At 36.9% G+C, this 23295-nt stretch overlaps 1 protein-coding gene across 1 annotated transcript; it reads right to left on the bottom strand.

The window, feature by feature from the left end:
- Window positions 1-812: 812 nt before the first annotated feature.
- On the bottom strand, window positions 813-19952 carry LOC115218257 (solute carrier family 22 member 3-like). Its single transcript, XM_029788005.2, has 10 exons — window positions 19814-19952; window positions 15741-15855; window positions 11629-12002; window positions 10463-10566; window positions 8946-9100; window positions 6986-7154; window positions 6141-6410; window positions 4511-4725; window positions 3739-3847; window positions 813-1207 (listed from the first exon to the last, which is right to left on the bottom strand). The coding sequence occupies exons 2-10, from the start codon at window positions 15790-15792 to the stop codon at window positions 1000-1002; spliced, it is 1656 nt and encodes a 551-aa protein (XP_029643865.2). The 5' UTR covers window positions 15793-15855; window positions 19814-19952; the 3' UTR covers window positions 813-999.
- Between the last annotated feature and the right edge of the window lie 3343 nt (window positions 19953-23295).

The following is a 23295-nucleotide window of genomic DNA, read 5'->3' as shown; positions in this document are numbered from 1 at the left end:
AATGTTTTTGTGGTGCATACCCACCAATGATGTCTCGTTTTATGGTAGAAGCAAGATTCATTCTTTTCTGTTGTAGTTCCTGGTCCACCAAGTATCAAGGAAGACTGATATCTGAGATCTGATTTGGCTCCCTTTTCGAATCCAGTCCTCTACACTCGTAAGACTAATTAATACTCATAGAAATTTCGTTAGACCAGCTTATTAGCATCCACAGGTGATTGTAAGTCGCTGAGGACGCCATCATAATCTCAAAAGATATCGTGAGTTGTCTAACATACGTTTCGGAGTGAGCAGAGGTAGAAGTGATGGAGAAGAGGGGTACAGGAGGGGGATGATGAGGTCGAAGAGGAGGGGAGTGGAGGGAGGAGTTGGATAGGGATGAGGAGTGGGAGGAGGTGGAGGGTCATTATCGTCATAATAATGATGATCATGGTCATGATAATGATAATAACAATTTCTACGATAATGGCAGCAGCAGCTGTGGTGACAACAACGACGATGCTGAGGGTGACGGTGGGAAAGAGTAAGAGGAGAAAAAAGGAGGCAGGGGAAGGGAGAAGAAGAAGAAGAAGAAGAAGGAAGAAGAAGAAGAAGAAGAAGAAGAAGAAGAAGAAGAAGAAGAAGAAGAAGAAGAAGAAGAAAACCGTGACTTTATTGAAGCAGTTGAGTTATAGATTGCAATACAATATATATATATATATATATATATATATATATACATACATACATATACATATATATTATGTGACAGTAATTTACTGGGAATCGAGTTTTTGATTCTGACTCAACACCGACACAATTCATATTGTTCTTTGTCAGAAGGAACCATCGCTCGAAGTGTTCGTCGTAAGACAAGGGTAAAAATAAAATAACGTTAAAACTATTACAAAAAAAAACAGACTAAAAATTACTAAAGTAAACTAAAATACTATGGTTTGCCTTTGTAATCATTTTTATTCTTTCTCTTTCTCCCTCTTTCTTATAGTACGATGTCATTTTCTACCATTTATCCAAATCGTCAATTTCTTGAGGTAAGTCTTTATCCTTCGTTTCTGGAAGTAACAGCAACAATAATCCGGATATAATCGAAAGAACGCTGTAAATACTCAGAGGAAGCCATTTGGCATAGGATGAGAGCTGAAGAATGAAGGGTGCACACATACTACCAAGACGGGCAAACATTGAAGCCATCCCTATTCCGTTTGCTCTGAAAACAAGAATTATATTGGTTAGTATATACGTGTAGCTCTATGAGAACTCGACAACGTGTCCAGAAATGAAAATTGATACATGGGGTATTTATGAAATTTGTTTGATCAGTAATATTAGTCCCAAATTTTGACACAAGATCAGCAATTTCAGGGGTTAATAAGTACAATTCCAATACTCGAATGGTACTTATTTTATCGACCCTGAAGGGATGAAAAGCAAAGTCGGCCTCGGTGGAATTTGAACTCAGAACATAAAGACAGACGAAATGCCGCTAAGTATTTTGCCCGACGTACTAACGGTTCAGACAGCCAGTCGCCTTTTTTGATCTGTAATATTGAAAAACAATTGAATAGAAATACTTTCCCTCTGAAAAATTATCAACGTTCCAGTGATCACATGACCTGCATAAGATATACTTACATATCTAAATTGGTGTACCTGTCTCAATAACCTGTAGCTGGGACCACATACAAAGATAGCTAACCGCTCTAATAGAATGCTTTCAATGACAAGCACCGCAATGAACGTAAGTAATCATTCCGTTATATCATTTTTTTGAAATTATTGACCGTATACCACCAATAACTAAAGTATTTGTTACACTTACCTTTAGTCAACCTGTTCTTATCATTATAACTGACATTATACACGGGACACTACTCAATCTCCCAGAATGCATTCATCTAAAACTACCTCCCGATCGTGTTTTCCTTTTATTCACTAACCTTACAAATATCAAACTGAAATGGCTCCCATAAACTCTCTGTACAGTAGATAGGATGCAATGGCGTTTATTACACATGCCGACAACCGTAAACTGTATGACCACCAGTTATATATTTATTGTTAGATAATCTCTACCATTGAGTTTACAATTATTCCGCTTGGAGACAATGTGTGATATCCATGTTATCGTGTAACGATGGCCTCTATCTTTGTCACAACAGAAGGAATCACACTTAAGTCACTAATATTTAGCCCCAGGAACTACCTTATCAAGCAGTAGCCTATTACGAGATTTGTTATATAGGGCACTCGGCTTCACTAAGAACTATACTAAAATTACGATGAGAACATAAGCGTTATCATGCAAACCAGAAAAACCTGGATGAAGCGAACTAATCCAAAAGGCTCCTTAGATGTTGCAATGGGAGCATTCGACAGCGCTGAGAAGTGTGACCTTATAGGTCTTTTTCTTCTAGATGCTCTTAGTAAGAAATCTCCCTCAACTAGCTGACGCCTGTATGGGCACGATCGGGAGGGTAGACAGCAACACATTCGATGGGCTCAGGAAGAACTGAATTATGCTTTTAATTTTCTCAGGCTCATGTTTTAGGGTTTATGAATTTTAATGAGGAAGTATATAGTCCATCATTCTGGGCTTCCTCGCATTTTCCACTTACAGTTCTTTGTTCGACCTGAAGTTATACTACAAGAAACTTATCCGATGAACCTCTCAAAGGAATCGAATCCAAAGCAGAAAGATATAAAGTATTCTTCTAAAGCTGCGGCTATGCCTGCAATCTTGATGTCAATGGCCCGAGAATAGTGGAAGTGGTAAAGTTGGGGCAAAATTCAAGAGGAATAATGTTAAGGTACTTTTGTCACCTCTCTTGGTCGAAACGCTCCAGATTTTGATGTCTTTTGTTTTTTTATTGTTTACCTTGTATGAGAAAACTGAAGAAAGGTCAAACACATAGAGCTATCTGTCACGCTACCAGTCCCATGGTCTTACAGATAAAGGCTTTCGAAATACTTTTGAACTTCTACTTGTTTTAGTCATGTGACTGCGATCATCTTGGGACACCACATTGAAGGGTTTTACTCGAACAAATCGACCTCGATACCTTTTTTAAAGTCTGGTACTTATTCTATCGGTTTCTATTGATGAACCGCTAACAGACGAGGATGCAAACAAACCAGTACCGTTTTTTCATCGGCATTTTATAGATTTGTCAGAGTAAAAACAGAGATCGGTACTCCTGATGTGATGATAATCTCGGAAATAAATTTTAGAGTATTACAATGTATTAAGTGAAAGATAATTGTTTGTATTTGTCTCTGTCTCATACAGTCTGAGCTGACACTCAAGCAGTTTGGCCATGTTGTTCAATTTTCCGAGTTAGACCCCCGCTTACCATATTCCCCTCACTGAGAGTTGGTTGGGTTGACGCCTCGTGTTTGTTGGTCAACCACATGCCACATGGTTTTGGCAGATGAGGAAGTATTTCGCGGAGATGGAAACTGGCTGGGACTCTGCTTGACGGCTCGCCCAGGAAGACCCAAGAATATACCCAGAAATATACCGACAAATGGTGAATGCAACAACGCGCTATAACAGCGCATGCGCGAACACCTCACCTGACCGATATCTTGGCACACAGCCAAACTAAGAGCTATATTTTCTCAGCCAAAGACACAATGTTGCTGTGATCAAATTCCTCAAACCACAAACAAGGGAGAACTGTATCAACATGGTCAATTAAAATTCTCACATTTTCACAAAAAACTCTCAAACATACTTACCTAACAACTGTCGGAAATATTTCTGCTGATAAAAGAAAAATTGAAGCAAAAGCTGCAGAGACTCCAAATTTTCCTAGAATAACCAGGATCAGAGGAAACCAGAATGAACCTTAAACACAATAAAATCAATATTTAATTAGTGCAATCATTGCATTACGCATTATGTAGATTTAAAACAGTGTTTTATCAGTACGTCTATCTCTGATATTTTGGCACATTTAATCCAAAATTTTATTTCTTCGAAGTTTTTGCCGTAATAATAATTTGGTGCTAAATTATTGGAACTCTTACTAGCTACATTTTATATCTCTAAAACAACCAGTGATTTGAAAAAAATATGATATAAATAATTATATGTTGGCACTTTGGTATCGTTGAAGACTTTGTCTTTAGATTACTTTACATACAAATCTACATTATTACACCAAATATGAAATCAATTGGAACAAAAATTGAAGAAATTGAAAATTGGCAGCCAAACAGAAAAAAGATTCGATAGTAATACTCTAACCACTAGACTACACGCCTTCACGAATTTTATTTCAAAGAGGAATCGATTAGAAATAATGTGAAAAGTTAACATTTACTGAAAACAACAATATTATTCATTGAATAATGTTTTTCCTGCATTGTAATATTCTTCCCATGAAATATGTCCCAAACTAATTCAATTACGATATATTTTTTTTTTACTTCATAGAATCAAAAATGATCGAGTTTATTTGCAAAGTATAAGAATTATAAAAATGTATCATATATATATCTACGTTACCTTTCGTTATAAAATTTGAGACGATGCAATTTATTCCACTAAACATCATAAAAAAACTAATAGGCTTCCGATGGTCAATACAGTTGAATAAATAATAAGATGTCAAGTAGCAGGGTAACTCCACAGTTGCCATTAACAGAAAATTTATGTAACGGTCGCCAGCCATGTCAACAGAATTCAGAATCACTCCGTAGTATAACATACTCATGGCAAACCTGGAAAACAAAAACCACGTATCACATAATAAAACATGCTATTGACATCTTTATTGTAAATAGTAAATTTGTCTTCTGTCTCCTGCTAGGACTTTACTCTCATTCGACGCAGCAGCAGTGGCCTGGAAGAGGCCTCGTGGCAGGTCTCGAACCAAATGGCTGGACGCGATTAAGGAAAATCTCCAGAGGTTCGACGTCACCTTAGAGGATGGAGAGTGGTTGGTGTAGGACCGCCAGTGATGAAGAACACTGGTGGACCTAGTCGGCTCTAGGCATGATGCCTCTGGGACCACTAACCTGGGATGACCCCAGTCCCATCAAGCAGCATACGACATCAGAAAATATTCTACACATCATATTCTTTCAAATCCACAAATATATATCATGCACTAGAATACTATCCAAATATCTGTGACATGCGTCGATCACATTTCGGACACTTAAGGTAGAGATATCCACATAAAGCACGCCATCAGCCATCAATACTACACATTTTTTATTACACATTCAAGTTTTTCATTTCTCTAACTTTGTCTTCTACTACAATGCTTTATCTACATCTAAACTTTCTGTAACTACTCTATGTTCTTAAGAACATTCTCGCTGATACCTTAGTAGCTATCAGGATCATCTGGTCAAGCTTGATTGAACATTTTTAACGCGCACACACCATCCATCTTGGTCCAGCAACAGTTGAGGGAGTTTTTCGAAGAGGCATCCTGTGTTTCTGGAATGTTGACCAACATAGGTTATACTTTCCTCCGCTTATTTACATGTAAAACATCAATCTGTCATGCAAATTCAAAACTAACCACATGAACTTTACATAATTATTTTCAATTTAGAAACTTGTTAAAAAAATTGTGTCTATAGTTTGACATTTCTCAGACTATATATTACTTCATTAAGTATAGTAAAACTAGACGTGGTCATATAGAAACATTAATGCATTTAAATGGTACAAAAACTTGAACTACAAAACAGAGGTGATCTGATAAAAGTATTCAGTTCATAAACGCCAATATTATTAATTCTTTGTAAACCAGTGTACTCCAAATGAAATCTCGAAAATTATTGTAACTATATAAAATAGTACACCAGTGGAACATAATACAAAATAGGCATTTGGGTTAGTTTGTGGTTGTAGTTATTTGAAAGCGCTATAAACAGCGAATGTCTAGTAATTTAATATTTTATGGCAAAATTCTATATCCAGAAATGCATTTCAAGGAAAGATCTCTCTCTCTCTCTCTCTCTCTCTCTCTCTCTCTCTCTCTCTCTCTCTCTCTCTCTATTTATCTATCTATCTATCTTTCTCATGCAACACTTATTTACCTAGAATATTGTCAAGCTCACCCTAAGAATAACATCAACAACATAAAATACAAAAGAGAATAGGTAAGATTTATATTTACCAACTAAAGCAAATATTACATGTGATTATTGCTAGACGGAATGTTTTAAATAGATCGATAAAACTAAAATTCTTTCGCTTCGGTTTTATTGTTTTCTCGAGCATATTTTCTTGAAAGTTATTTTCTTGTGAGAACTCTTCGTTGGTTTTTAGAATATCTAATATTTCCACGTGACGTTTTTTATTTATCTTCATAATATTCCGAAAAATTGCTTGTGCCTCTGCGAACCGTTTTCTACCAATGAGCCATCTTGGAGATTCGGGGATCCACCTGGAATATTTGTATAAAAATAGATCGTGCAGTTTATTTTTTTTAATTCCTAACACTCTAGATGTAATATTTCATGATTATCTGAGTACAAATTTCATTTATATTTAGCAATTTAAATTTAATAAATTATATCCATACAATGATTTTTCAATTATGTTTCTTATAGGCGTAGTCGTGGCGGTATTGTAAGAAGCTTGCTTCCTAACCACACAATTCTGAGTTCTGAGTTCAGTCCCACTGCGTGTCACCTTCGGCGAGTGTCTTCTACTATAGCCTCAGGCTGACCAAAGCCTTGTGGGTGGTTTTGGTAGATGGAAACTGAAAAAAACCCGTCGTATGTGTGTGTGCCTTTGTGACTTTTTATTACATTTTTGTTAATAAAAAACATTTCCTCAATAAGTAGGTATAGTACAGTTGCTAAATAACTGCAGAAAAATAGTCCAATTTACAATTAGAAGATTGCAAATAATAATAATAATGATGATGATGATGATGATGATGATGATGATGATGATGATAATAATAATAATAATAATAATAATGATAATGATAATAATAGAGAACACCTCACTCACTTCCAAGAGAAACAATTGATTACAGGTAAAAGACACACTGTTAATTCCAAATTTTTCCAATGAGGCATAACATAAGCAAGCCCTGTTAGCATCATTGTACCGACAGTGAAGCTCGCCATTAACATAAAATTAGCAGGTGTGCGTAGCTTTACCGACGTCAACTCCATAACTGAAAATGTATAAAAGGTACACATATATATATTTATATACATACAAATATATTTTTATACAGTCACACACACACACACACACACACACACACACACACACATATATATATATATATATATATATATATATATATATGCACAGAATTTATATATCTTTTATAAGATAAATTATTTACATAGTCTACCGGTTTTGCTTACGCTAAACATGATTAAGAAATTAGTGAAAATATTACGATTTTATGGTATCATAAGAAGTTTTCAGTCCATGATAGTAGCAGGAAATTTGTTTTGTAAATGAATCAGTAGCTAAATATATTTAAGGGGATATGATAATAAATGATTGTTATTATTAAAAGCAAGGGAGGTAATTACTCTTTTTCGAGGAGATGTATATATAGATATATATGTGTGTGTGTGTGTACATATGTATATACATATATATAAATAAATATATATGTGTGTGTGTATATATATATATATATATATATATATATATATATATATACATACATACATATATGTGTGTGTATATGTGTACATATATGTAATAGAAAAAGTTGGAGTCAACAAGGAGTACAGTTGGACGTTTATTTGCAATTATTGAAATTGTTTCTACACAACGTAGCTGTCCACGCTTGCAGGTACATGATTATACGACCGTTCCCTTATATTATGAAGCTATATATATATATGTGTGTGTGTGTGTGTGTGTGTGTGTGTGGAGGCGCAATGGCCTAGTGGTTAGGGCAGCGGACTCGCGGTCGCAGGATCGCGGTTTCGATTCCCAGACCGGGCGTTGTGAGTGTTTATTGAGCGAAAACACCTAAAAGCTCCACGAGGCTCCGGCAGGGGGTGGTGATCCCTGCTGTACTCTTTCACCTCTCTTTCTCCCACTCTTTCTTCTGTTGGCCTGCTCGCTTAGCCAGCGGGGTGGCGTCATTCGAGGGCTAAAACAATGCGAACGCATTGTGACCAGCGATGTGTAACAACAATTGATAGTCTGGTCGGTCATGTGATCACGTGATATATATATATATATTAGTAATTACTGATATTTCGAATGCATTTAGTACGTACGTTTCAGTTGGTTACGTAAATAATTGTTATGCAAATTCCGCTACGCTAGTAACGGTTAGGAAGGATGAAATCTACATAGCAATTTGGTACAAAATTATTTGATATGAAAACATTGAATGCCTTTGAAATATCAGTAGCTGGTTTTATAATTATTCCAATTTTACGTGACTCAAGTTTATAAAAATCTATCGCTGCTCAGATACTATGGTCATAACGCAGCACGGACACTGAGTCAAAAATATCTAGTAAAGTGTACAGCATCAAAGGACACAACCGAATGTGTGTGTATATATATATATATATATATATATATATATATATATATATATATATACGCGAGGGGTGTTGAAAAGTTTCTAGCTTTGGGTAAAAGAAAATATAGGAGGATCAGTTAATTATGATTATATTCAACACATTCTCCTCTCAGATTCACACACTTATTGCAGCGGTCCTTCAGTTTTTCTAAGCTCTGTGAAAGAACCCGGAAGGGGGTGTGTGTGTGTGTGTGTGTGTGTGTGTGTGTGTGTGTGTGTGTGTGTGTGTGTGTGTGTGTGTGTGTGTGTGTGCGTGTGTGTACAAACATATCAAACTTTCCTAGTCTTGTACGCAGTCGTAGCTAAAACACTTTAATTTCATTTATGTATAAATGTTTGCGTTTTTGCTTACTCTTACTATAATTCATGAAAAATATATATTTGTCACAATAAACTTACGTAAGGAATAAAGAGTGACCAAAAACCCTAAGACACCGAAAGCCTGCATAAAGTAGAAGACCGTGAGTAGGGTGAGTGATGATACAAAGATTTTAATCACTCCACAAACAGTTATACATGTGGCTGTTAGAAAGAAGCAAGGTTTTCGTCCAATTCTAAATTAAAAGAAAATATAGAATGAATAAATGCTTATGGACACAGACAACCAATCTAATGAATCGATTTTTCCTGTCACAAATGGTAACAGTTACATCTATTATTTATATTGGACGGATATGTGTCCTCATCTTGTTTGTTGTTACCGCAACGTTTCGTCTGATTTACTCTCCAGCCTTCATCAGGTGTTCTGGTGGAATTCTGAAGCCAACCCTGCATTCTTATTCCTAAGGGTTGGGTTCAAAATTCCACCAGAACACCTAACGAAGGCTGGAGAGTAAATCAGACGAAACTTATGGTAACAACACATATCCGTCCAATGTAAATAATATACAGAATTCCTCATCTCTAAAATATAGAACAGAGTTACATTTGTATATGTACATATATAAGTTGATTTCAAACGTTGGCACAAGGCCAGCAATTTCGGAGCAGGAGATAAGTCAATTGTATCAACTCCAGTACTCAACTGGTATTCATTTTATCGCCCCGAAAGGATGAAAGGCAAAGTCGATCTTGGCGGAATTTGAACTTAGAATGAAATGTCGCTATGGATTTTGACCAGCGTCTTAACGATTCCGCCAGCTCGCCGCCTTATACATTTATATATATGTTAACTTGCATGCATTAAATGATTATGTATGTGTGGATACGTTTCACTACTAGAGTGAAGGTGCGTGGTTTAATGGTTAGGGTATTCGGCTCATGATCGTAAGGTCGTGTGTTCGATTCCAGGTGGCGAGTTTTGTCCTTGAGTAAGACACTTTATTTCACGTTGCTCCTATCTAGTCAGCTCGCAAAAATGAGTGGTACTTGTATTTCAAAGGGGCCAGCTTTTCAGATTCTGTATCACGCTGAATCTCCCTTAGAACCACGTTAAGGGTACGTGTGCCTGTGAAGTGCTCAGCCACTTGCGCGTTAATTTCACGAGCAGGCTGTTCGATTGATCGGACCAACGAGAACACTCGTCGTTGTAACACACACACACACACATATATATATATATACAATCATACATATATACGACGGGCTTCTCTCAGTGGCAAGGCTTTGGGCAACCCAACGCCATAGTAGAAGGCACTTGCCCAGGGTGTCACGCAATGGAACTGAATCCGGAACCATGACGTTGGAAAGCAAGAAATTTGTTTTATTTAATTTTAAAATAATAAATACTTTTCTTTTGGAAATTAGTATTTATTTCTTCTTTTTGTATAAGCACCAAGAAATCTGATAAAATGTTAACTTCTAATTATTGTATGTATTACCCATGGTAACAAAAATATATTTCCAAAGTTAACTCTCAAATAGCGTGTAGCAGGTAACACACTAGTGTTAAATATATTTATTGAAATATCTCTTACCTGTCAGCTAAGATACCAGTTACAAATGATCCAACAAGATAACCAGCAAAATAAACCGACTGCAAAGTGGATTTTAGCCATTTTCTTTCACACACCAAATCGAACTGAAGGAAAATAAATTTAACATAGTTAAGACAGTGCAGTTAAGAAAAGTGCTTAATTTTGCTTAATGGTGATGCACGTAACACCTTTATTTCAGTCTCTCTTTCTTATTCTGTCTCTGTCGTTCCCTCCCTCTCTCTCTCTCTCTCTCTCTCTCTCTCTCTCTCTCTCTCTCTCTCTCTCTCTCTCTCTCTCTCTCTCACTCTCCTTGCGTTATACTTTACAGCTCTGAATCAAACATCTTCACTCTTCAATCATTTAACATCATTGACACAAACTTTAAATACTTCGTATTCATTGTCGCACGGTTCTTAAAATACTGTAAGTTCTAAGTTCAGAGAAGTCTAGCAAGAAAATATTCGTCTTTCAATTCCTCTCAAATCTCTTTTAGTCTCGTTCAATAGCCATTCAGCCGAGTCCATATTTTTTCACAACAAAACAATCACTAATTCGCACCTTCCCCGATTAGGATCGATAACAACAATTACAAACTATTCCATTAAATTCAGTCATCTCACTTTTCATAGTGCTTTATTTTCAGTTCTCTTCTAGAGACAAACAATCGACCCGTTAATCTAGGAACGAAACTCCTTCCAAATCCCTATCTACAGTCTTAAAAATCAAATGACACACACAATATGCGGTCCAAATAACCAAAAGTAGAAAAACGGGATGGTTATTGCCATTGGAAAACCTTAAAGCCTGAATCTGCTGTTTTTCCATTAACAACAAGAGCGATTCCTAATGTAAATGCATATCCTTACGTACATGCACTTGTCTAACAATTGGGAGCTCTCATGTTTGTTCTAACCGAACTCAGAGGGCCTAGAAAAGATCATAGACACATCCTCCACCAGCCCAATCCAACAAAAATAATAATACAAAGTAAAAACAAAAACACTATAATGTCGTCTGATACATAAATATATATCAGAGTGGATATTCATTGCTTCTGTACACAAGAGATTTGTCAGGTGACTTGTTTAACTAGTTTTTAATGTTGGGTTTAAGTCCCAGATTAATTCTTACTCCTTTTACCGCAATTGGTTGATTGATACACTCACCTCGCTTACAATTGTAGAAAAATTCTCCGTCAGAAATTTCCGTCCATAAGAACACTGTAGTTTAGATGAATTACTTGATGGTGTTGTATAATATGTCCCAGTGAAACTATTGTTATATACAGAACATTGATCGTCGCCGTCAGGTTGAAGCATTTGTAAATATTCATTCTCTGTAAGGTTTGCAGGAATCAACGAAGCATTAAAGTTTGGAGGATAACATAAGAAGGGAACATTTGCAGTACTAAATGTTAAACTCATTCCTGAAGATCCCGTTAGTATCTTTGTGATGAAAAGATAAGAGTATAACCAACGCTGATAACGTCCAAAAGTTCCACATTTTTTAAAAAGACGCGAAATGTCTTTATCTGATATATCTGAAATAAGAGAAATAAATGTAGTAATCAAATATGTGATATTTGTTTTAATTATACAAAATTAAAAGGTATAATAATTTCAAGTACCAAAACGAGAATTCCCCTATTGTGAATTACGGTAAAGCATACAACTAAAATAAGATATGGTTTTGCTAATAGGCATTTGTTCAATGATAGCAATACTCGGGGAAGAGTATGCGTAATATGGCTGAATGATTAAAAAGCTTGTTTCATAATCACGAAGTAGGATTGGATGTGTGGTAAGTAGCTTGCTTACCAGCCACATGGTTCCGGGTTCAGTCCCACTGCGTGGCATCTTGGGCAAGTATCTTCTACTATAGCCTCGGGCCGACCAAAGCCTTGTGAGTGCATTTGGTAGGCGGAAACTGAAAGAAGGCCGTCGTATATATGTATGTGTGTGTGTGTGTGTGTGTGTGTGTGTGTGTGTGTGTGTGTTTGTATTTGTGTGTCTGTGTTTGTGTGTCTGTGTTTGTCCCCCCAACATCGCTTGACAACCGATGCTGGTGTGTTTACGTCCCCGTAACTTAGCGGTTCGGCAATAGAGACCGATAGAATAAGTACTAGGCTTACAAAGAATAAGTCCTGGGGTCGATTTGCTCGACTAAAAGGCAGTGCTCCAGCACGGCCGCAGTCAAATGACTGAAACAAGTAATAGAGTACCAAGTTTCGTTCCACTTCATGACACTTTAAGCAAATGCCATTTTCTATAGCGTCGGATGACCCCATATCTTGTGAGTGAAACTGGGCAGACGAAACTGAATAGAAAGCAGCCGGTGCATTTTACGCGAAGTTAAAAAGTAATTCTGCCATACACTATGCCACGCTCATTCTACCTGCAACTTACAATAACGGTACGCTTGTCTGTAGAATACTCAACTATTTACAGTCAGCTGATCGGACAAATGAATCCTTATCGTCGAACGACGGAGATCCACCACCACCACACACTAATTAGTGTTGAAAATAATTCTATGAGTTTTCTACATTTTTTTCTGCAAATTTCATTAGACACTGTTCCATGCGTTAAAAGAGCAGCAGCCTCTTCTAATCCGATATCAGACCTGCCCGGGGTCGCTCACCTATATTGAGCCAGAAGTTGTGACTCTGGGCCAGATGGTTCCATTATCCTAAATGCCCAATTTTGCTGTGTCACACGTCCTGTCTTTCCCATCTCTCTCTCTCTCTCTCTCTCTCTCTCTCTCTCTCTCTCTCTCTCTCTCTCTCTCTCTCTCTCTCTCTCTCTCTCTCTCGCCAAATGTAATGGCTTGCTTTCTCAGAGGCATTTAGCATTTTTCTGCAAACATCTTTTCTTCCGTTCGCAGTTAATCTAAGTCTCTTGTGTATCGAATGCACCTTGATTCCAACAAATCCTCTCGTAATGACTTAGCTGCCAAAATGTTACCATCTTTGCAGAGTTATGAATCTTGATTGTACGTAGCAATACACACACACACACACACACACACACATATATATATATATATTATATAGAGGGTACTATTATTCATAGGTACCGCACGCTAGGAGGGACTCTTGCAGTCAAAACTACTAAAATAAACAAATTGTACCGAATGCAAAACTTCAAAGCAAGTCACTTAAAAACAGAATTTAGTTACATATCACCTGTGATTTCGCAATCAATGCAGAATATGCATTCTATGCTCTTCAGTGCAACGAACTCAAGACATATAAGGAAAAAACACAATATAGCATACCCGACAGCCAACCGTAGAATTCGTCGTAGCATGTACGAATGTTTATCTTTACATATCTATGAAAATGGCGAGCTTATTCGCAATGCATTTTCGTAACAATTTGCCTATTCGGAACAAAAATTCAGTATTGAACTATTCCGGTGAAAAATTTAAAATTAAGGATAAAATCTTTATAAGAAATTATTTCAAAGTGGAAAAATTTACAGATTTTTTCTCTTACGAGGTTTTTCACGCTAACTACTGATAATTTCTTTTAAAGATTTTATCCTCAATTGTTAATTTATATTTTTCACCGGAATAGTTCAATACTGAATTTTTATTCCGAGTAAGCAATTTGTTACCGAAATGCATTGTGAATAAGCCCGCCATATTTCTATTATTGAAAACAAGTGGATGTATTCCACTGAAACTAGGTAAATAGATTATTCGAACAGGGACAATCAGTAGCGACACCTGCTGGGTCTGACTACGCTGCATTGATAAAGGGCAAATACCCTGAAACATGTCTGCAGCTGTCTGACTGGCAGGATGAAGCGGCTGACCTCCCCTGTTCGAAGATTTATAATGGACGCAGGTTGTGTGTCAAATAGCTAGCTTGAGGCGGTGGCCTCTTGGAGCTAATCAGCGACAGCTTTAGTCTTATATTTATAAGACTGCCATATAAGTATGGCGATAACTATTAATTTATATATATATATATATATATATATATATATATGGAAAACCACTGTTGAGCAATTCATATTTTGTAATCGTAATGAGAGAAAGGATGAGAATTGACTAGTGTCGTATTTTATTCGTTTATTTTTGAAATCGTTTCAGTCATTTGACTACGGCCATGCTGGGGCATCACTTTGGGGAGTTAAGTCGAATAAATCGATCCCAGTTCGTTTTTTTTTTTTTCTTTTTTGCTATTGTTGAAGTGTGGCATTTGTTTTATCGGCCACTTTCTTCGAACCATTAAATTATGAGGCCGAAACAAATAAACAAACTAAAAGCGATTCTCAAGCAATATGGAAACAAATACAAAGACACGTGTACTAATAAGTTGAGGCGCACGCTTTTCAACCGCATAGCCGTACCAGCACCTGCATGAAAATCATTTTCAAATAAAATGGAGAGAATTTTGATGTTTAATTTAAATAATCGTTTCAAATTTAGGCACAAGGGCTGGGTCAGATACATCGACCCCAGTGTTCAACTAGTTCTTATTTTACCGACTCCAAAAGGATGAAAGACAAAATCGACCTCGGCGGAATTTGAACTCAGCATTTTTCCCGGCGCGCTAACGATCCTGCCAACTCGCCGCCTTAAATCAACTAACTATTAAATAGAAATATTCAAGACAGTGATTACTTTGGTTGCTATGAAGACAACTCTAGATATGTTTCACTCTTGCTGAACCTCTTCAGTTAGGCACAGTCTAGCATATATGCACCAAACTACACGATGACTTGAAGAGTATATAATTTTGGTACGAAGATAATTTGCTAATTAGGCAATTATTACGACAACATTGAAAATTTTCCTAGTGACGCCTTCTTTTGAAGGACATACGACGGTCTGCTGAAAAGTTCCTGGGTTTTGGTAAAAGAAAATACATGAGTCTCAGTTAATAATGATTTTATCGAACAGATTCACATACTTATTGCAACGGTATTTCAGTTTTTCTAAGCCCTGTAAAAGAACTCGGAAGTTTGGGCCTCCAACCAAGCCTTTCGCGACATCCTTAAAACCAGGAAATTTTCAGCATTCTGTCGTATAGTTATGTGTGACCTATCATACACGTTGTATTTTAATCAACTAAAATTATACCCATAATGAGAACATAATAATGATATTAATAACATAATAATGGTATTAATAAAAATTATTAATAAAATTTCTATGCTACATTCCTTACATTAAAATACCAAAAAAAAATGTTAAGAAGTAAATGTATTACTGCAATAATAATTAAAATCTCAAGACTTTATAAATGAAATATACAAAAATAATTTACCTGTAGTTATTCCTGTGTTTGATCTTAATCGATATTCCTCATTTTCAGCCATGTTCTTAAAATTACGTTTTCCTTGAATCTGTTTTTTGTTCTGCAATTCAGTTCTCTTAAAAACCTATTTAAAGGGGGACGAAATACCGTTGAGATAAATAGAATTTTCAAATATATTAACAATGAATATATATAGAAGATACTCTTAAGAGCATCAGTCATTATAAGTTTGCTAAAAATAACATTTCTAGATCTCAAACAGCAAAAACAAAAGCTATATGAAGGTCAAGCCCATTAGCGCCAGTTTAAAATTCGTTTTCAATCGAAAATTGAGTCGAACTTCTAACTAGTATCAAACGCGTTTATCACCTGCACTTCCTTTCTCTCTCTCTTAACTATACCACCAAATTAATTAATAACTGAGTATTGATAAAAAAAATATGATGTAAGAGTCGAAAATATTACAGTCTCTTAATTATTGAAACGCACAATGACGTGCGAAATATACAGAAACACAGAGAGAGAGAGAGAGGGGGGGGCAAACAGACAGACAGAGACGTAACAATTTGTTAATTGAGCACGATTGTCACAAACATTTTTCTCTGCAAATAAAAGGAAATATGCTCACACACAGAAACAGAGAGAGAATGAAGGAAGAGAACGAGAGGAGCATTAAAATGCCTAATGTCAAACAATCGGCGTCAAATCCAAGGCACGAAATAAGCGGCGCCATAGCGGCAGTGTCAAAACATGTATGTATGTATGTATGTATGTATGTATGTATGTATGTATATATATTAATACATACATGTATGTTTTGACATGTATGTTTTGACATGTATGTTTTGTCATGTATATATATATATATAATATATAATATATATATACTATATATATTATATATATTATATATATATATATATATATACATGTCAAAACATACGTGTATGTATGTATATTTTCAATAAATATCAACATATGAATTCATACGATTGTGAAAGAAATTTTTTTTTTATTCTTTAATACCCCACCCCACCCCATAAACCCTAAAAATTTCACTGTTTTCCGAATTTTTTTTTTAAATCAGGGTTTAAAATAGGGACAGTCCGAATGTTTTGCTTAAATCCCAGCAATGGACCGCCCTTGAGTGCATCATCATTCTATTAAATGCGCTTATGGGATGAAAAATATTGAAAAACATAGATATATGTCAGATTGGCAAAAAAAGAGGACGGTATCAGGTGGTTGTACTATATGCTAAAAACAGCAGCTAAATCGTCCCTAAACCACACACAAAAAAAAGAATTTGTATAATCGTATTAATTTCGGTGTGTAGAACACAAATTCACAAAAAAATTCTGAAAATTCCAAAATATAAAAAAGTTATGATGTGCTTAAACCAGAATTAGTTGCTAACGTGTCAGCTGGCTTGAAAGCAAGCAATTAAAGAAATGCCTTTTTGTGTCTTTCTCTCTTTGACCTCCCACGCTTTCTTCTTGTCTCAGTTTTTCACCTCCCTTCACAAAGAGAATAACAGAATACGGACAAAATAACACCACTCCATTTTCCTAGCTATAACTGAAAGCAACCTTCATTTGCTTACCTCTGCCTTTCTCTCGTTTTTTTTTTTCTTTTCATGATCCCTGCTTGAAGGGAAAAGGAGAGCAGTTAATCCTGTTTTTTTTTTTATCGCTAAGCAAAAGGTCTTTTTCTACTTAGGCGTATTTAATAATACCGGTTGTAAACGATTTATACTATGAAATGAAGAAATATGAAATACGAAAAAATATTACGAGTACAGTGAAAATTATCAATAATTAATTTTATGGTGCACAAAAATTATTTATCCTGAAAAAAGTAAGGTATGAAGTGATGCGTTACATACATCCGCTCTAGACAGACAGATAGACAGACAACAGACAGACAGATAGACAGATAGATAGATAGATATAGATAGATAGATAGATAGATAGATAGATAGATAGATAGATAGATAGATAGATACGAGGGGTGGTGAAAAGTTCCTAGCTCTAAAGGTTTCGCGAAAGGCCTGGTTAGAATCCCAACCTTCCGAGTTCTTTAACAGGGTTTACAAAAACTGAAGGACCGCTACAATAAGTGTATGAATCTGAGAGAGAAATATGTTGGATACAATCATAATTAACGATTCCTCCTGTGCTTTCTTTTATCCAAAGCCAGGATCTTCTCAGCACCTCCCTCATGTGTGTGTGTGTGTGTTTATATATATATATATATATATATATAATTTTAATCCAAAGGGAAACAAAAAAACAACAACAACAGGAACATTACAGTATTATATTTATAGGCGCTCAGGAGATGGAAGCAGGGAGGTATGACGTTTCGAGCGGAGCTCTTCGTCGGAAACATAAGAAGGAAGAGATAGGAAAGAAAGATCCCAGAGCGGCAACAGGGAAAGAGAAAAAAGACGACTGGTGTTTACTAGTTGCACATGGTGAAAGGCGGATGTTGACGAAACAAGAGCAAAGTGGGTTTTTTAAAGGCAAAAGAGTGGAGACAAGGTTTGGTAAACCAACAGATGTGTGTGTTTGTGTGAGTGTGTGCGCCTGCGTGTGTGTATGTGTGTGTGTGAGGCGAGATGAAAAAACAAAAAATATATGTGTGTGTTAGTGTGTGCGTCTGTGTGTAGGCGTGTGGGGTAGGGAGACTAGTGGTCAGCTAGCAGACAGGTCAGTAGTGAGAAAAAGAAGGAAGGAGGAAGGGAGGTCAGTAGTAAGAAAAGAAGGAAGAGGAAGGGAGGGAGGGGAAGGGGGTGGGGGCGTATGTAGCGTGCCAGCGTGTGTTGAGTAGTAGTGTGTGTGTGTGTGCAGTGTCGTGGTGGTTTAATGGCGAGTAGATTGAATGTGTGTGAGAGTGATGTATATATATAGGCAAGGTGTGTATATGTGTGCGCGTGTGTGTAACGAAAAAAGGGGGGGGGTTAAGGAAAAAGGACTCCAGCTGAGGGGAGATGGAAGAGTGGTACCGCGGAGACAGGCGTGGGAAAACCCAACGACACGCGACGGTCCCAGGAACGGCGGAGGGGTCTCGTCAGGTCCAAGGCGAGGTGTATGCGGCGCGTATGCAACGCGAGCCGGCGCAAGTGCGTGTGTGGGCGTGCCTGCGATATGCGCATAAGTATGTATGTGTGTGGATGTGTGAGTGTGTCTGTGTGTATGTCTGGGTGGCAGTGTGTCCGATGAATGTATGTGAGTATGTGTATGTATGTGTGTGTGCATAGATGTATGTCCGTGTGTGTGTGTGTGTGTGTATTTGTGTGAGTGTGTATGTATGTACGTGTGGGTGTGGGGAAGTGTGTGTATGTGCATGTGTGTGCGCGTACATACAGGTGTGTGAGTGAGTGTGTGTGTGTGTATGTATGTGTGTGTGTGTATGTATGTGTGTGTCGGATGAATGTATGTGTATGGGTGTATGCATGCGTGTGTGTATGTATGTATGTGTACGTGCGTGTGTGTGTGTGTGTATGCGTGTAGGTGTGCGCGTGTGCATGCATGCATGCATGTGCGTATGTGTGTGTGTGTGTGCATGTGTGTGGGTATATATGTATGTGCGTATATGTGTGTGTATGTGCGTACATGTGTGTGTGTGTGTATGCATGTGTGTGTATGTAGGTGTGTAGGCGTGTGTGTATAGGTGTATGTATGTAAGTATGTGTGGGTGTGTCCGTGTATGTGTGTGTATGTATGTGTGTGTATGTAGGTGTGTGGGCGTGTGTATATGTGTGTGTATGTAGGTGTGTGGGCGTGTGTTATAGGTGTATGTGTGTATGTCTGGGTGTGTCCGTGCAGTGTTTGTGTGTGGTGTGTATGCATGTGTATGTGGGTGTGTGTGTACGTGTGTAATGTATGTGTGTATGCGTGTGTATGCGTGCGTGTGTGTATGTAGGTGGCGTGTATATATATATAGATATATATATATAATATATATATATATATATATGCACGCTATATGCGCACATGTGCGTGTAAAGGAACATTATATTTCATGCATTAATATTACAATCAGTTCATCGCTAGCGTTCGATGTTTTTAAACACTAACCTGTATTTAACGCAATCCGTCCGAGTATCCAGAGACCAGTGCTGCGAAGGTATGAATAATCCTGCACACTTTACAGTGGCGTGGGTACGTGAGAGAGAGAGAGAGAGAGTATTTGTGCGCACGAATATATGTACACGTGCTGTGCATAATAGATAGATAGATAGATAGATAGATAGATAGATAGATAGATAGATAGATAGATAGATTTGTAGATAGGAAAGTAGGTCTATGTGTGTATATGCCTGCAAAATTAGTTCGCATCAAAAACAAGAAATATTCGTTTCCATTAAAAAAAATGACCCAGTTCCATCCAAACGTAATGAGGTTAACTAATTTCTACTGCAGTATATAAGAATCTCATCTGGTTCTCCTCCAGATATCAGCAAGGATCACTATATTGCACCACATCTTATCCAAGCTGTTAGTGACTACCTAACTCAACACCAAGTGACCTAGTTGTTTCGGGTTTCTTGTTAGATATATTAACATTTTCCCATAATATGCATTTAACAGGAATGATTTCGTCATTAAAACTAATAAAAAAGGGTAATGTGAACATGTATCAACGACGGAACTCAATAATGATTTGGTTACTATCCTTTAGGTCTCAACCAGGGTCCATATTATTTCTTTATTGCCCACAAGGGGCTAAACATAGAGGGGACAAACAAGAACAGACAAAGGGATTAAGTCAATTACATCGACTCCAGTGCGTAACTGGTACAATATTTATCGACCCCGAAAGGATGAAAGGCAAAGTCGACCTCGACGGAATTTGAACTCAGAACGTAACGGCAGACGAAATACCGCTAAGCATTTCGCCCGGCTTGCTAACGTTTCTGCCAGCTCACCTGAAGGCCCATGTAAGATTGGGAGGGGCACACAGAATAGTAAATTAAGGATCCACAATTGTATTTTAAGGGCCTCTGAAAAATTCTGTTTTAGATGTACGTGTGAGTATGTATAGTAAGAAACATTTTGGCTACTTTAATGTTTCACATGGTTCGACCTGTACGAGTTAATGTGTGAAAAACAAAATAGGAATTTTGATAAAAGTTTCTATAAACTAGTTTTTAAACATTGAATGGCTATGTGGGGGTGCACCAGAATAAAATAGCAACCAAAGGAATCAATAGGTAAAAAAATGGTTGAGAACCCTTGCTCTAGGTCATACCTGTTGAAACTGACGAGGAGTTCGAGGCAAACCATCGAGAAATATTGTAATAATGGAGTGGAACGAAAACTCCTGCACGCTGGACACTGTCCTTGACGGTTCTAGTCATTGCATGGATATTGCATGGTTATAAGTGGACAAACTGTGAAATAGTAAGGATTTTAGAATGGAAATAAACAAGATCAACACAAAATAAACATATTCGTTCTTAACTAGAAGACGTCTGATACTAATATACGAACAACTTATAGAACAAGTTATTCATAGCAGCAAATTATAAATGTGCTAAATAAACGACACTACTACATGTATATGCAAATAGATAGACAGACTGAGAGAGAGAGAGAGAGAGAGAGAGGAGATGCAAGTGTATGTATGAATATGTTAACCAAAACGGCTCCGATTAAAATTATAAATATCTATAAAAAGAAGCTCATAGGTCTGTCCAAAATAAAGTAATGATATATATTTACCAATCTCTTCTGCAACAATATACAACAGTCTCTATGTTGCTTTTCATCCAGATATCAACATGGTTTTTTTGTGGTGGGGTTGTAACCCGCTCCACAACTTGTCCTCCGGCTAATGACTTCTTTCTTAAATATATACTTCCAATTACTTATTTATCACAGGTGCTTTATTGAATTATACGGTAATATTACCTTAATATGCTTTTATCTGGACTCTTTTTATCATCGTAGCAATAAATTTGTCACTTATAAAAACGAACAACTATCCAGACATTCACAGACACATCTGCTAAAGAAAATCATTCATGCGGAAAAAATGCTTTCAAGTCATTCAGTGAAGATTTGTTGATATAAAGCAAATATTTTATTATCTGATTTGAAATAATATACAGTGTCTAACCGATTGCCATTTTCAATTTTGAGACGCTCCAGTGAAACAAATTGTGAATTGCTTCAGTCTTATCGGTAAAGCATATGTTTTTAAGCAGGAGAAGGAGTAGGCAAAAAAATGTAAGAAATATTATGCGAATTGGCATGACAAAATAATTGGACTTGATTCGAAAACTGGAAGCAAAACTCAGACTCAGACTCAATTCCCGACGAGTCCACGTTTAGTTTGTTAGCAAATGACTTCAAAGAACTTCTTTAGGTTTAGAGACATCAGTTCTACTATACGCCGAAGCATTATTGAAAACTCTTCTCTATACTCCTGTGGATCCTGTAATTACCAGTTCTCTCTGGCTGAAAGACTTCACATCCCAATACAGAATGTGCTATCCCTCATTAAAAGTGCTGAAATTAAATATTTTAACCGTCACAAACGATCTTTATCCATGCCTCAGTTCTAACCAATTAACCTGAAACAATTCCGAGTAGAATCAAGGAGTAACATGTCTTACAAACGAAAATTAAACACGGCAGTGTCATCTTCCCTGCTTTTATCAACATCTTGCAGTGACTTACTTAGTAGTCTTTTTCGTTTCCCATCACATGATCTACCGCATCTAATGGAAGCCCAGTTGAGCAACGACTAATAAGAAATCATCTTTCAAGCTAAAAGCAGTTAACAACTCCCTTTCGATGCTCACCTGAAGAATTTGGAATGTGGCTGCACGTCTTTAAAACTCTCGGGAATAACTGTTGAAATCATTAACTTCTAATCCATAAATAGATACTCCTCATAACGTATTGAGTTTTCTTGGCGTTGATAAAGGCACAGTGCTGCAGCGATCACATTCCTCAAATAAATAAACAACCTAGAACCTATGCACTAAGCTAGCCAACAGTTTCACATTGTCGTAAACAGGTCTGAGTGACAATAAATAGCATTATCACCTACATGTGAAGTTCTTAACCAACATTATTCTTCTATCCTTGAGATTGGATATGGACTACAGTGTAACCGTGTTATAACACTGCAAAAACTAAATCAGTAACAAACACGTAACCAATTTATATCTCTTCTCAACGACTTCTACGATTGCCTTCATAAATGCGACTGCACACACCACACTGTACGTCGTACTGTCAGTACGCAAGCGCCTTTATAAGGTTTAGGGCACCTGCTATCCCACAAGGGTGTCAGGATTTCACCACAACAATTATACATACACACACATATATAGATATACAATGGACGAATATCTACTTTGAGCTGTTGTTAATCTGTTATCCCTCATCATAGGCAGGAGCAGCTTAGGAGGATGATGGCATTATTATCATTACGTGACGTTTCGCACGAGAAGTGTGTCATCATATCAGCTGGCAAAAGTGAAATGCGACGGTACAGATCGCTTAACTCTATAACATGCACATACACATTATATATATATATATAA

This window comes from Octopus sinensis, linkage group LG13 (genome assembly GCF_006345805.1).
Source record: "Octopus sinensis linkage group LG13, ASM634580v1, whole genome shotgun sequence".
Taxonomy (NCBI): domain Eukaryota; kingdom Metazoa; phylum Mollusca; class Cephalopoda; order Octopoda; family Octopodidae; genus Octopus; species Octopus sinensis.
The sequence above is the reverse complement of the archived record's forward strand: the minus strand, read 5'-3'. Positions and strand labels throughout refer to the sequence as shown.

Bases quoted from the DNA above. Each gene is read 5' to 3' on its own strand.
- LOC115218257 (XM_029788005.2), bottom strand. From the start codon at position 15,792: ATGGCTGAAAATGAGGAATATCGATTAAGATCAAACACAGGAATAACT. The intron at 3,848-4,510 runs GTAACGTAGATA...ATTGTGTTTAAG, and splicing joins CTCAAATTTTATAACGAAAG to GTTCATTCTGGTTTCCTCTG. The intron at 1,208-3,738 runs GTAAGTATGTTT...TCTTGTTTTCAG, and splicing joins ATATTTCCGACAGTTGTTAG to AGCAAACGGAATAGGGATGG.